The sequence below is a fragment of the Malus sylvestris genome, chromosome 3 (genome assembly GCF_916048215.2).
Source record: "Malus sylvestris chromosome 3, drMalSylv7.2, whole genome shotgun sequence".
Lineage (NCBI taxonomy): Eukaryota > Viridiplantae > Streptophyta > Magnoliopsida > Rosales > Rosaceae > Malus > Malus sylvestris.
The window spans coordinates 34,334,413-34,349,491 of NC_062262.1; the positions used below are offsets into that span (position 1 = coordinate 34,334,413).

At 37.2% G+C, this 15,079-nt stretch overlaps 2 protein-coding genes across 2 annotated transcripts; one reads left to right on the top strand and one right to left on the bottom strand.

Moving 5' to 3' along the window:
- Positions 1–6,103: 6,103 nt before the first annotated feature.
- Positions 6,104–8,385, bottom strand: LOC126617337 (small nuclear ribonucleoprotein SmD1a). The gene is made up of 4 exons (XM_050285373.1): positions 8,253–8,385; positions 8,072–8,148; positions 6,449–6,640; positions 6,104–6,331 (listed from the first exon to the last, which is right to left on the bottom strand). The coding sequence occupies exons 1-4, from the start codon at positions 8,264–8,266 to the stop codon at positions 6,270–6,272; spliced, it is 345 nt and encodes a 114-aa protein (XP_050141330.1). The 5' UTR covers positions 8,267–8,385; the 3' UTR covers positions 6,104–6,269.
- A 758-nt stretch (positions 8,386–9,143) lies between these two features.
- LOC126617332 (uncharacterized) lies at positions 9,144–14,799 on the top strand. The gene is made up of 17 exons (XM_050285365.1): positions 9,144–9,410; positions 9,590–9,719; positions 9,824–9,972; positions 10,059–10,142; positions 10,223–10,285; positions 10,390–10,521; positions 10,614–10,793; positions 11,493–11,612; positions 11,745–11,794; positions 12,348–12,510; positions 12,608–12,745; positions 12,958–13,080; positions 13,175–13,273; positions 13,608–13,697; positions 13,822–13,906; positions 14,161–14,291; positions 14,476–14,799. The coding sequence occupies exons 1-17, from the start codon at positions 9,408–9,410 to the stop codon at positions 14,617–14,619; spliced, it is 1,884 nt and encodes a 627-aa protein (XP_050141322.1). The 5' UTR covers positions 9,144–9,407; the 3' UTR covers positions 14,620–14,799.
- Positions 14,800–15,079: the final 280 nt, after the last annotated feature.

A 15,079-nucleotide genomic window follows, 5' to 3' on the forward strand; every position in this document is an offset into this window, starting at 1 on the left:
GAGAATATAGTCAAAGATGCTAGAGCACTGGGAATCATCCAAAGTGCAAAGGCTGCGTGGGACATTTTGAAACAAGAATTTGTTGGTGATAAGCAAGTAAGATCTGTGAAACTTCAAGATTTTAGATAAGATTTTGATTATACTCGCATGAATGATAATGAATCCCTCTCCGTGTATATTGCTAAACTATTTGATTTGATCAACCAAATGAGAAGCTATGGTGAAAATCTAAGTAATCAAAGAATTGTGCAAAAACTATTAATTAGTTTACCTAAATCTTATGATAGTATTGTAGCAATGATAGAAAATACTAAGGATTTGGAAACCATAGATGCTCAGGATGTGGTTGCCATTTTAAAAGGTTATGAACAAAGACTTGATAGGCATGTTGAGAGTAGTATGGAGAAGGCATTTGCTAGTTTGAACATTGCATTGAAACCAAATAGGTTTAAAGGTCAAACAAACAATACAAATATCAGAAGAATTTCAAGTCAAAAGGAAAACAATGGGGTAACAAAGCTGATTGGAGTAATAAGACTGGTGTTCTTGTGAAAAATGAGACAAACAACACTAGAGATAAGTGTAAATTTTGTGATAGACTTCACTATGGAGAATGTTGGGTCAAGAACAAGGTCAAGTGTCATAAGTGCAATAAGATTGGACACATTGCAAGATATTGCAATACAAACAAGGTTGTGCAACAGGTGAATCTTGTTCATCAGGTGGAAGAAGTTGGTAATTTGTTCTACGCTAATCACTCTGGTGAAATGAAGAAAATGAGTGATGAGTGGTATATAGATAGTGGATGTAGTAATCATATGACATCGATGGAAGATTTACTTGTTAATATTGACAGAAATGTGAAAGCCAAAGTCCAAGTAAGCACTGGAGTTTTGGTTGAGGTTGCAGGGAAGGGAACACTGGCTATTAAGACAATGAAGGGTATGAGATACATAAAAGAAGTGATGCTTGTACCTGATCTTGCAGAGAACTTGCTTAGTGTAGGCCAGATGACTAAGCACGGTTACTTCCTTCTGTTTAGAAATTATAGGGTGGATGTGTTTGATGATAGATCTCTAAGTAACTTAGTGGTCAGTGTGAAACAAAAAGGAAATAGGTGGTTTCCCTTGATTTTCAGCACAAACAAAGAGTTGACACTGAGAACAAATGTACAAGATGATGCAAAGATGTGGCATAAGAGATTTGGCCACTTAAATTTCAGAAGTCTCAAGCTATTGCAGTGTCAAAGAATGGTATTGGGACTGCCTGAAATCCAAGATAATAGTGATGTGTGTCAATGGTGGGTACTTGGGAAGCAACATAGGGAATCATTTCCTAAGGAAGCTACTTGGAGAGCATAAGAACCATTGGAATTGGTGCATTATGATGTCTGTGAGCCTATGCAAGTTCCAACCATGAGTGGAAACAAATATTTCCTTACATTCATTGGTGACTACTGTAGAATGTGTTGGGTCTACTTCATGAGAAATAAGTCAGAGATGTTTGGGATATTCAAGAAGTTTAGAGCTATGGTTGAACCACAATGTGGTTATTCACTGAAGAAACTAAGAAGTGATAGGGGTGAATAGTTCACCTCTACTGAGTTCAATGTATTCTATGAATCAATTGGCATGGAGAGACAACTCACTATGTCCTACACTCCACAGCAAAATGGAGTGGCAAAAACGAAGAATAGGACAATAATAGAGATGGCTAAGAGTATGCTGCATGAGAATGGGCTACCCTACATGCTATGGAGAGAGACAGTCAACACATCAGTTTACTTGTTGAATAGATGTCCTACAAGGGCATTGGACAAGGTTACACCATTTGAAACTTATAATGGAAGAGGACATATGATTAAACATTTTAAGGCATTTTGTATTGAGTGTTATTCACTAATACATGGAGAGTTGAGACACAAGTTGGATGCATCAAGTGCAAAAGGAATTTTCATTGGATATGGATCATGTGAGAAAGGGTACATAATTCTTAATCCAATTACAATAAAGGTAACAGTGTCTAAAGATGTAGTATTTGATGAGAATAAGAAGTGGAACTGGGAAGAAAATAAAGTGAAAGAGGTTTGTGTTCCTCTAATCTCACCTGAGCTTGGAGAAACTGATGAAGATGAATATGGAAGGTCCCTCAGGTCAACATCTCCTATTTCTGGTGAAAGCTCAAGTACTCAAAGTGCAAATGTCCCTGTTGATATAGAAGCCTTCGATTCAACTCCCTTGAAATGGAGAAGCATGAGTGAAGTGTATTAGCACTGCAACTTGTGCATCATTAAACCCGAATGCTTTGATGATGCTGCACAAGATGAAGCCTGCAAATGAAGCACAATTCAGGAAAATGGTTGGCAATTTGTTGTATCTCACTGCAACTAGACTAGATATCATGTATGCTATTACAATCACAAAGAATCCTATTTTTCATCAGAAGACTAAGCACATCAATAGAAGGTATCACTTTATTAAGGAGGCTTTGCAAAATGGGATCATTGACTTGGTGTATTGTCCAACCAAAGATCAGATAGCATACATATTTATAAAGGTTCTTGCTAAGGATCAATTCTGTCATCTCAGAGAGAAATTAAGAGTGAGATCAATTCACAATTTAGAGGGAGTGTTAGTGTGTAAATTGATGAACAGATTAAAGAAGATTATAAGTTTTTTATTAGTGTTGTGCTTCAGCTCATAGGCTGAGCTTGTGTGTTCAAAATGAAATGTGTTAGTTAAGTCTCATAAGGCTTGATATTAGACAAGTGTCTTAATCTCAATGGAATATGAAATGGATGGCTGAGATTGAATTTAGAGATGTGTCTATCTCTCTCTCACCTCCAACAGTTATATTGTTGGTGTATAAGCTCACATGCTCAGTGAGTGTGCCCGAAATATATGGAAGTATTTTGTAGAGGGATATTCTCTAGTTTTTCAGATCGAAATTCTCTTCTTCTTCTTGCTCAAGTTTTCTGAGTTTCTCTTTCATAATCACTGTTAGAATCCTTGTTTAATTCGAATTCAATAACATAGTCGACATTCCCTTTTATTTTTCCTTTTCTGTCCCTTCATCATTACGGCCCAACACCTCTTCTCCTCCACCAACCAAGTTTTCATGACTTCCATAAAACCTCCACCCCAAATTCAAAATATACCCCCTCTCTCTCAAGGGTTTTCCCATGATTTGTGGTTGGTTTATTAGTTGTTGGTGGGTGAGTTCCATCTCCCACACCTGATTCAAATGGTGTTGTTCTTCACTAATTTGCGACGTCGCGCCCTTACTTGGCTAGATTCATGGCACCTTCACTTTGCTTGGCTTGCAAGAGCGGTGGATCTTACCGATGCAATATCGTCTCAGGTAAAGAGAACCTGGTCGAGAACGTTGTATTTTGTTCTCACATTAGTGTATGTTTCGTAAGTACCGCATCTAGTGAGTAATGTCTTGCCTTGCGAGTGATGGGATATCGTTGTTAGCAATGGTTTTTTTTGTTTTTTTGTTTTTGCCGGCTATAACATTATGTGCACCTCAGTCTAGGTCTGCTGCGTTTGCTGTCTTTGTGGCAAATTGGTACGAAGGTGCTTGTAGGAGCTGTTAGGAGTTTACTGTTTATGCTTATTTATTCGAATTATTTATTGATCAGTGTATTGGTCACTAGAGAATATACTCATACAACGATCCTTGTAATTATGTTCGTGTGTGTTAATGAAAACTACCATCGCTTCTTGTAAAAAAAAAAAAAAATCATTCTCATTTCAATTAAACATCCTCATAAAAACAAGGGCTATTCTCGTCCCTTCCGGATAGCGTTACTAATAGAAATCGACTCAAAATGCAACCAATTTGACAATTGGGGCGAGGAGGGAAGGGAAAAAAATTTGACAAGTTTTAAAAAATCAGAGCGCTCGGAAGTTGAGTGGACAATAAAGAAGAAGATCATAAGTTTGGGCCAAAGCCAATTTTTCCAATTAATTTACCACTTGTGATAAGTTCATCGATCAAAATCATTATTTTGGTCGACAAACTTAGAGCTCAAGTGACTAAGAGATGTATGCAAATTTCCTATGTTCGAGTCCCATTCCCAACTTGTGTGCATTTTGCAGTGCTTTTAAAATGACTGAAAGCGTTTTTTATGAAAATACTTTGAAATCAATTCGCAGTAAAAATTTAAGTGAATCCTGAAAAAACACTTTAAATGCTTCCTGTAAAAAGCATATTTCTGATGCTTCTTCTAAAAAACACTTAAAAGTGCTTTGAAACCCAAAACCAATTTCACCAAAAGTGCTTTCAGTCATTATAAAAGCATTTCTAAACCGATCTTCTATAATAATAACAACTACATAAAAAGCCATTATTTTTTTGTTCCTCAACCCAACCCAACCCACAAAACATAGGTTCTTATGGGCTTTACGGATAGTGTCATATACTAAGGTCAAATGAGCTGAGCCCCAAAACCCAGGCTTTCTAGAACAATCTACTTTCTCTTCCACGAAAAGTCGCCCTCTACTCTTCCTTCTTTGCAAAACTGCAACTGCAGCAATCAAATCTTAAACCCTAAAATCTAAAACCTAATTTCACAAGCATTAAGTAAAAGTGATTAAACATAATTCAGAAAATAAATCGAGAGAGAGAGATCAAAAAGTTGACCGGCCAGCCAGTAATTTCCTCAATTCCAACAATTTTCAAATTCAAACAGTAATTAATTAATATAAAGCTATTAGAAATTCATGATCGTAAGATTCCAAAATCTACAGTGTTATTGCCTATCGATTCGGTGTAGATTGTACTAGTAGTAGTAGTGTTCGGAGTCTGCTACCTTACAGAGTTCCAGAGGCTTCGTCGGCGGCGGTATCGGCGGCCTTGACGGCGTCGTCTTCGTCGGGATCGCGGGCCGGGTCGGACTTGTTCATGGCGGCGCGGGCCTTGTCGAGGAAGGGCTTGAAGGCAAGCTCTATGGCCAGCCAGCCGACGGCTAGGGCTCCGAACACCACCGCCGCTTGCTTCGCTCCCGACGCTTTCCCCATCGCTGCTTCTTTTTCTTCCGGTTGAAAAAGTTAGGCGAATTTGAAAATATTTGTACGGTCTGTTTGGGATTTCGGGTTTTGGCCCCCTGTTTGGTAACAAGTGGATCAAAAAACGGGCATGCGAATACGATGTCGAGTTTAACTCTTCTTGTTTATTAAGGGTATGTTTGGACGTGCAGTCTAATTTCTAAAAGTGCTTTTAACTGAGTACGACCAAATGGTAGAGAAAATTTTAATTGTGACGGAAATACGGGTGATACATCATGTGTTTTTATGTAAGTAGTGAAATTTTTTATTTTTTAAGTTATTAATTTTTTGACACGCATATCTCACTATTTATATAATGACATGTAATGTACCGTTTCGTATGACGATCATACTGAAAAATCTATCGAAATGGTGACCAACTTTGGAGTTAGTCCAGTTTGCACATGCTTTCAATACGACATCGACTATTGACTTCTTGTAAAACACTTTCATCTCATTTGGATTGCTTCTTTTAAAAATACTTTTGTTTAAAATCAGTCGCACTAAAGCGTAATACTAGAAGCATATTGAAAATTTTACGCTCGAAAGAAGAAGAAAAAAAAAAAAAAAGGTCCATCCTAGAGTGCTTACTCAAAGAAGCCCAAAAAATGTGATATTCTTATAAAGTATTTCAAGTGTTTTTTTAACCTACAAACAATTTTATTTTTTTCTACCGAGCATGACCAAATCGCTTTTAATAATCTACAAACATTTTTAGTTGTTTTAAATACACTTCTAACCATACCCTATGTGTTAGACCAATTACACTTAATAGTACAATAGTGCACAAGAACCACTCTAGTGATATTTCACTTCATTTGTAAATGAGAGGTTTTAGGTACGATTTTCGCCCAAGACGAATTTGAACCACATTATTATAACTAGCCCAGTACGAGACTTTACCTATTTCCTCACCTTTTAAAGTAGATGATATCGTTTGCTTATAAAAAATATAAAGGGGTTATTGGGATATGCCTACTCAATTTACCGTAGTTTTGTTTAAAAACATGTAATTCAAGTAGTGTAAAACATTTCGTCGTGCACCGGAGATATGAGATGTCAAAAGCATATTTGATTAACTTCTTAACAGAACTTTAAGAATTCACTGGGCATAGACAACAAATTAAAGTACAGTACCGCAACTCATTCAACGTCTCCAAGATCACAATGACAAGTTCCTTCCTATAGAGGAGTTTACGTAACCAGGTGTCACAAAAATTAACGGCCACGGCCACGTCCGCGACCACGTCCACGGCCACGCCCCCGTCCCATAGGCCTCCCTGTCATTGAAAATAAACAGAGGAAACACATTTAGATGATTAATGGCGAGGACTGCGAGATAGCATTGGAATGAATACGTTCAGAGAGTTTATATGATAAACACAAGTTTGCGGTACCTGCAGTTGGCTTCTTGGGCTTGACCCTAGGTGTCTCTTCAACAAGCAAAGTCTCGAGATTCAGGCTGTCAGGAAGGATGTAGTATCGAATGTTGTTACCCCTCACGCTGAGATGATCCAGAGTCACTGGGTTCTTCCCCTTGAGTGTAAGTTTCACCGTCTTCAGATGAGTATTCATACTGATATCCACACCTGTAACGACAAGCAAAGTTACCAATCAGAACAGCTACTTTTCCCTTCCTGTTCAGTAGTTTAAAACAACGCACGTGGAAGGAAGTGTGCACCCAGATTAAGATGATAATCTATCTAAAAAGTTTTAAGTTAAATCTCTTAATTTATCTCTACAAGGCAGTCCATTCAAAAAAAGCTGAAGCTTTTTCAACCTTTACTGGATGCTATTATGCAATACACAAGGATCTCCTTTGGAGACTTGTAATAGAACTAGAGCTGTTTGGCAGACATATTTGTATTATGTACAGCAATGGTCGTATTTTTCATTACAAACATTGTCTAAAATACAAAAAGGCATCATAAGCTTTCAAAGTCTTTTACGTGAGCGCTAACTTGAAAGCATATCCTTACCATTCCAAATTTTAAAATAAGATACTCTGAAGCTTCTGCTTAGCTAATATATTGATTATCATGCAATACATGGAAGTAATCATGAGCGCTCGTGCAGATTACGGGCTGAAAATGGCATCAGTTTAGAGATAAAGCAAAACCACATCCCAACTCTCAGGAGCCCATTGCTGAGCACACTTGCAAGCATCTTTGAGCCACCAACTTCCAAAGAAAATAGAAGCATCTTGAAATACACAACCGATTTTGACATATGTTTGTTCTCAGCATAAAGGATAAGAACACCCCAGGAATTCTCTCTATCAGAAATCACAACGATATAGATGCCGGGAAAATACACATATATACTATAATAATCTATTGTGGAAACCTTTCAAAATTCTGTGCTACAACTATTTTATAGAAAACAATGGTCTTAAAACAATCCTGACCTCTTTAGATGTAAATGTACCCAATGCCAAGTAAGAATATCATTTAAGATTCTCGAACTCTAGATAGTTGGACATATCCCGTTCACCGAATAATCTACGTAAGTAGAAAAACTAAAATTACTGAGCATTCAACACATTTAATATACAACGTAGATATCATACTTACTGAATAAGACATTAACAACTCAACAAAATTAGACTTAATTGCAACACTAGTATACTCCAAACCCGTACCGCCTCAATGTTTGAGCGGTTCTTCCCCACAGTCGATTTACACGAAATGATAGCACCGGGTGAGCAAAACCTTAATTCTAAAAACATCCAGAGGTAGCAAACAAACAATCTCAGTTCATTGGAGATGCTCCACAGAGTTAAAACGACAAATTGTGCATTCCATGTTTCACTATAAATATCGAAGTTTTTGTACTCAGTACAAGGTGATACGAAACCGAAATTAAACGTAAACAAGACCCACTTCTTCTATAAACACGAAATTTCAAACCCAAGCCAAATCAAAACCCTAGGGTTTAGTAAAGCCCTAAGTATCCAAAAACCTCACCTAATTCAACAAATTAGAAGGAAAGAAAGTAAAGCGAAGAAAGAAGAAGTATACCTGTGATGGTTCCGTTCACAACGGTGCCGTTTTTGAGCTCGATCGACACTGTCTCGTTGTTCAACTTCATCAAAAACCTGCAAAATTTCCCAAAAAAAATCAAGAAAAGGAATCGGAGCGAAATCAACGGCGCTGTTAACTGAGGAAGAAGAGGAATTAGGGTTTGAAGAGGAAGACGAACCTAACGAGCTTCATTGTGGCGATAACAGTGACGACAGCTAGGGCTTCGAAGCTTCTTCAACCAAACAAACGAAGCGGGAGAGTGAGAGGGGGGACCTGATACGGTGGCGTTTTATATGATGCCGTCTGATGACAGAGCGGGCCGCAAGATGGGCCTATGTGGGTCCATTAATGTTTAAGCTGATTCATGAAATTCAAGCCCAAAACATGAATGACTCAAAAATTTTATATTTTTTGCCCTTTAGAAAAAATAATTCAATTTTGACTACAATACTTATATGTACTTAATAAAAGCACCATTTGACGGTTAGATATAAATCATGTTAATATATGTTATTAATACAATCATCATCTAAATTGTTAGAAGAAAAATTTGATTTGAACTTAGGCTAATAAGTAACTTAACTACAATAATCAATGTTTTGAAAAATGGATATACAGTATTAAATTCCAAGAACTTCTTAAGAACTAAATTGATATGCGACATCAAATCTAAAGAACAACATTGACAAACTTTCAAACCGAGATAACAAATGATGAGTTCGCTCAATTGCGGGCATCGTTTGTAATGAAAACTGCACTTAAGTAAAAATGATATATTACTCACATCATAGGTGATTCGTGAGGCCGTCTATCAATTTTATTGGAAAATGATTATTGTCGGATCCTTTTCCTAGGGATCCGTAGGATTCAGAAATCATATCCGTTTATCGTACATCGTACTGTTAATTTTCATTAAATACTATTTATATTTAATTTTAAATTTTAAATAAGCACGACAATGATGAATTGATATGATTTATGAATTCTCCGGATTTTCAGAAAAATGATCCGGTTTCCAATTTTATTGGTAGAGTTTGTTTAATATTTTACTTTTGGTTGAGCAAAAGGAAACCAAAAGTGTGAACACAGAAACCAAAGGTATGGACACAAATTAGAGCGAAGGGAGGAGATAGTGGTGGCGGCTCCCCTAAGCTTTATAAACGGAGCGTTTTCTTAGACACCGATTAGTTGGTTGCCTCTCTACCTCTCTCTCTCTCTCTCTCAACCTCTCTCTCTCAACGTCTCTCTCAAGTCAGTCTGATCCATCCAAACCCAAAACCCTAATTACTGTCTGAGTCCCATCGATTCAGCAGATTGAAGAAACCCTAGTCAAATGGTAACACCCACAGATCCACATCACTGTTTAATTATGCTTTATCTTCAAAATCCCAATCCCAAAAAATGGAAAAAAAATTTTGAATACAAAACACAAAAATTGGGATTTAATTTTGTTAATCACATCGTTTCGATTTCTTAGTTGATCCATCTGTTGGGTTGTGCTTAATTTTTAATTAGGATGGAGAAGAAAGAAGATTGGGATTCAAGAGAAAAAACCCATACCGGGATTCTGGGTTTCAGAACAGGGATTCTGGGTTTCAGAACAGAAATCATCATCAAGCTTTTGATAGACACATGCTTCCTGAAGGTAGGCAATGCTAACACTGATTGAATTAGCATGATTGCTAATCATGGGTTAATCATGTTGTATTAGTGGTTAATTGGGTTTTCGGGTTTTCGCTCCCGTTGTAGGTTGGGTTGGTTGCCCTGCATATGGTGGAGAGATAAGTTGTATAATTCCATCAAAAGCACCTCTTGGTGAGTCTTTCAATGACCATATTGCTGGTGCTACGTACACTCCAAAGCAAGTCATTCATCAGCAAAGACTGCTAGGAAGAGAAGTAATTACATTCCTTTTTTGTTTCTGTAAAGTACTGTACTTTATCCTGTATGATGTTGTTATGCTGATTGATTTTTATGTTTCAAGCTCGGTTTAGTGATTGATTTAACGAACACTACTCGTTACTATCCCCTTTCGGAGTGGACAAAAGAAGGCATTCGGCATGTTAAGGCAAGTGTAATTTGTGTTTCTGATCCTAGTTAGTCAGGTATGATTACTTACTTATGTCCTCAAATTTGTCTTTGCGCCAGATACAATGCAGAGGAAGGGATTCGGTTCCTGATAATGCAGCTGTAGATAAATTTCTCTATGAGGTGAGCTGCCTCTGTGAATTCAGGGGACCCCCTATTGAAATTCACCCCCTATTGAAATTCGAGAAGGAATATGTCTGATTTTGTGATTTTTTTTCTTTGGTTAGGTATCACAATTTTTCTCCCGTAGAACAGACCCAATGAGGTATATACTTGTCCACTGTACACATGGGCATAACCGCACAGGCTTCATGATTGTTCATTTTCTTGTACGCAACGAATCAATTTCAGTTACCGAGGTAAGTACTTGGTTGTGTGGTAATTACTTTTGTTCCGATTGAATCTATGTTATGATTTAAAAAATATTCAATCTGGACTGACAATTGTGCAGGCAATAAATATATTTGCCAGGGCACGTCCTCCAGGGATATACAAACAGGATTATATTGATGAACTTTACAAGTTTTATCAAGAAAGAAAGCCGGAATCAGTTGTTTGCCCTCAAACTCCAGAGTGGAAGAGAGTTTCCGATCTGGATGACACAGCTGAAGCTGTGATGTATCAGGAAAATGTATGTATTGTTAAATATTTTTGCTTGTTCATCCTATTTTGATTTTAGCAGAGGAATTTTTCTCTTGTTTAAGTACCAAACTGGAAGATTGATGTCCTGGCTATCATACCACTTTTCAGTAAATGCTTATGTGCAAATTATTTGTTAGAAATTGTGCTTGTGATATTTTTTTATGATGAAATTCAAACTGCAGTACAGGCCATTATAATACACTGGTAGACTGGTAGTTGTGTATGTGTCTGCCTGAATTGAGATTCCGTTTACATGTTAATGCAAAATGTCTTTAGTTTAGAGAATTGTAGTGTTGCATGACAAATGATGTAATTAGAATGGAAGCCGAATAGATTTTTTATGGTTTAACACTCACACTTAATTGTTTGGAACTGGAAGCATTACGTGTGTTATTGCTGTCTTTTCAGTTGTTTGTCGTTCATCTGAGTGGTTTTTAACAAAAAATTGGCACTCCAAAAATCTCATGGTGCACTGCAAACTTTCTATATTTAGAAAGAAAAATACACTTAAGACGAGTGCACAATGAGATTTTTGGATTGCCAATAATAGTTCCCCTTAAACAATTTGTTGCAGTTAAACACTTCTAAGTTCTTTGCCTGGAAAACAAATTGCACCTTCCGCTTTTGCTGATTGTGACTGAAATGGATAATTCCTTTTGTTTAATTTTTCTTGTTTTGAATGTATTAGGCCAATCATGCGAGAAATGAAGCAATGACGATTGATGATGTTTTGGGTGAGCGAATACCTTTTAACCAGCAAAAATCAATGCAAGAAGCCGTTTATGATGCACTTAATATGGATAGAAGGGTAGGCACTCAAGTCTAGTGCCTTGTGTTATGATTTGTATATTAAGATGGAATCTGAACAATTAAATGCTTCCTTCTCCATGATGTTGCTGTTGTTATTTGCTGATAAACTTATTTCTGGCTATGTCTTCAGGGTAAAGGGAATTTACAATTTCCTGGGTCCCATCCTGTTTCGCTCAACAGGTTTGTTTTAAAAATAGCCGTATAGTTTTGTTACTTCTAGTGGTTTTGAATCTTTTGTTTTCAGCATTATAAACTGAAGGTGCCTTTTTCTGTTCAGCCAGTAATTTAAGTAGATGAATGAAGTTATCATTGAAAATGTATAAACATGGATATTTTTAGTTTGTAATTTGGAAGTTCAGTAACCAATTTTAGGCGAATGAACTTATCATCGAAAATATGTTTTTAAGAATGGACAGCTGATTTCTTAGCCCAATTTTCTTTTTGCTTATAAATTCAGTCTTACTAGTTTTTCAGCACTTAGCCTGTTGCAATCTATAGATAAAAAATGTCTAGAAATGTTTGGTTTTGTAGCAAATAATATCCGCATGATATAGGTAATTCCAGATCTTGCTTTTTAGTTGCTTCAGGCTGGAGACTAATTGCCTTACATGTTTTTAAAGGCATACTATAATTTTAAAGATACTCGTTTTATGGTCCATACAACATTAAATTCAGTACTTTACATGATCTTCCCTCCATTTCCAAAGTTTTAATATCGTTTTGTACTCTGTAGGGACAACCAACAACTGTTGCGGCAGCGCTATTACTATGCCACATGGAAAGCTGATGGAACACGTTATATGATGCTAATTACATGGGATGGCTGTTACTTGATTGATAGGAAATTTTTTTTCCGACGGGTCCAGATGCGGTTCCCTTGCAAATTCTCAAATAAGGTGCGTATGTACTTGCAGTTTTGATACATGGAATGCATGTAGTTTGATGTGAAGTTATCCTTAAGTGACTCCCTCCTATGTAATTCTTTTTCTTAAGGTTATGCCTGAGAAGACTCACAACTTCACATTACTTGATGGAGAGATGATAATTGACACTGACCCAAATACTCAAAAGCAAGACCGAAGATACCTCATTTATGACGTCATTGCAATCAACCAAGTCTCTCTCGTAGAGGTTAGATATATGATAATGCTCTGGGAATCTGTCTTGAAAAGGCCCCCTCCCACTGTTTTTCGTTTGGATTGTGTATTTTCTAGTCCCCGCATTTTTGGAAATCTCCTGCGTTGTACTGTCTCTAAATGTTCTTCTGTTAAGAATTCCCTTTTATGAACTCATTATAAGGATACTTCAATTTATTGATAAACTGGTAACCACAAATGGTCCAGCTGCCATTCCATGAACGATGGAAGATGCTTGAGAAAGAAGTGATCGAGCCTCGAAATATGGAACGGGATACTCTTTCCAGGAGTGTGGAGCCTTACTACAGATATGACTTGGAACTGTTCAGTGTATGTATCCTGACAATTAGAGATTACACAATGTTTTTTTATTGTGAATATTCTGTTAAGATTGGTGATTAACTTTGTTATAGATGTTCATCAGGTAAGGAGGAAGGGTTTTTGGTTACTATCTACGGTCAACAAGCTTTTGAGGAAATTCATTCCTGGACTTTCACATGCATCAGATGGTCTGATATTCCAGGTGATTGAGGGGTTATGTGATTATATGCGGATGATGAACAATTGAAACGAGTAATTTGGTAAATTTAGCAACCACCACCAAGCCTTATCCCACTAAGTGGGGTAGGCTGTATGACCAAGGTTCAAATTGTGTTTGATACTGAATTGCCTGTTTTGTTTTCTTACATTAACCTTTTGGTTGCTGTTTGGAACTAGCTTAATTGATTTGTACTCCCGTGAAGTAGTTTATCCGTTCTGCTTTCCTTCAATTGCTTATCAATACAAAACTTGATTCTCCTATGATGAGATATCACCAGATTCTAGAGCAAAATTTGTTGACGATTCATCTTTTTCAGGGCTGGGACGATCCATATGTTCCCCGCACGCATGAAGGTCTTTTGAAGTGGAAGTTTCCTGAAATGAATTCAGTTGATTTTCTCTTTGAGGTTATATAATGACCCTTTCTTTTGAACTGCACATTCGTTTCACGGTTGCCAGTTACAGTTTTCTCTTCCACTTCCTTCTTTATGGACTTATAGGTGATAAGCTAAATGAGTTTTGTGTTGACAGTTAGGAGTCGATGGCCGTGAGCTACTTTTTCTCAACGAGCGCGGAAAGAAGAAGCTTATGGGAGGCTATAGGGTGGTTTTTAAAGGTCGACTTTTGATTTTTTTCTATTTTTTATAATTATTAATGGACGACGTTTTAGTTCCAGCCCCAAATGTCTCGTACCTTGGTACTGAAACTGCAGGTTTTCTGCATTCTAGTGTAAAACCATAATTCCAGAATTTATGAGCGTAAAAGTGCATTAATTTATACTGCAGTAGGTATCTAATTACGTTAGTTTGATTCGAAAACTTCAACTTAGCTTGGAATCTAAGACCTTGGTGTTCCAAATTCAACTTGCAGATGAATTGGATCCTGCTTTTTGTTCGGGGAAGATTATAGAGTGCGCGTGGGATGCCGGTGGAAATGCGTGGGTGTGTATGCGGACTAGGCCGGACAAATCAACCCCAAATGAGTTCAATACCTATAAGAAGGTACTTCTATCATGCAGTACTGTTTTCTTTTTTTTGTCTTTCTGATTTCAGGTTTTACGGAAGACGTGACCCAGAACCGAGCGCAATGGCGTTCTAGGACACTGTTGTTGTTGTTGTTGTTATTGTTGTTTCTGATTTCAGGTTGTGTTTAGGACTAATGAAACACTGTTGTCATCCCAAACAGGTAATGCGAAGCATAAACGATAATATTACGGAGGAAGTGTTGTTAGAGAAGATTGAGGAGATTGTCCGGCTACCCATGTACGCCGACCGAATACAGAACGATATTAGGGCCCACGAGCACACATCTTCTTCCCGGCGCCGGTGATTTGGGGCGCCCAAATAAACATACCACCAATTAAAGGTCACAACGAAAGGGGACAGCAAATTCAGTCCAACCAACTGATTGTGGTTTATGTTTTTGTCATCATAGCACATTATCAAATTTGTAATCCACAGTGTACAATGTACATTAGCAATGTGTTTAATCAATCCATTTATTCATTTATTCGTTTTTAACTAGTGGGTGTGAGAAGCACCCTCGTAGGAAGCACTTCAATTGTTTTTTTTTTAGGATTTTTTTAGGGGTGTGCTATCCACACTCCAAATTACTTCTCACACACCCTTGTTAATTTCTGTCCGTTGATCTTCTTCAATCATCCGATCTGACGGTTGAAAATTAAAAGGGTGTGTAAGAAGTAAAATTGGGTGTGTGGATATCACACCCCTTTTTTTATTAGCACCTCACAATATGTTGACTATACCCCTCATTAAAATTTAATATTAAA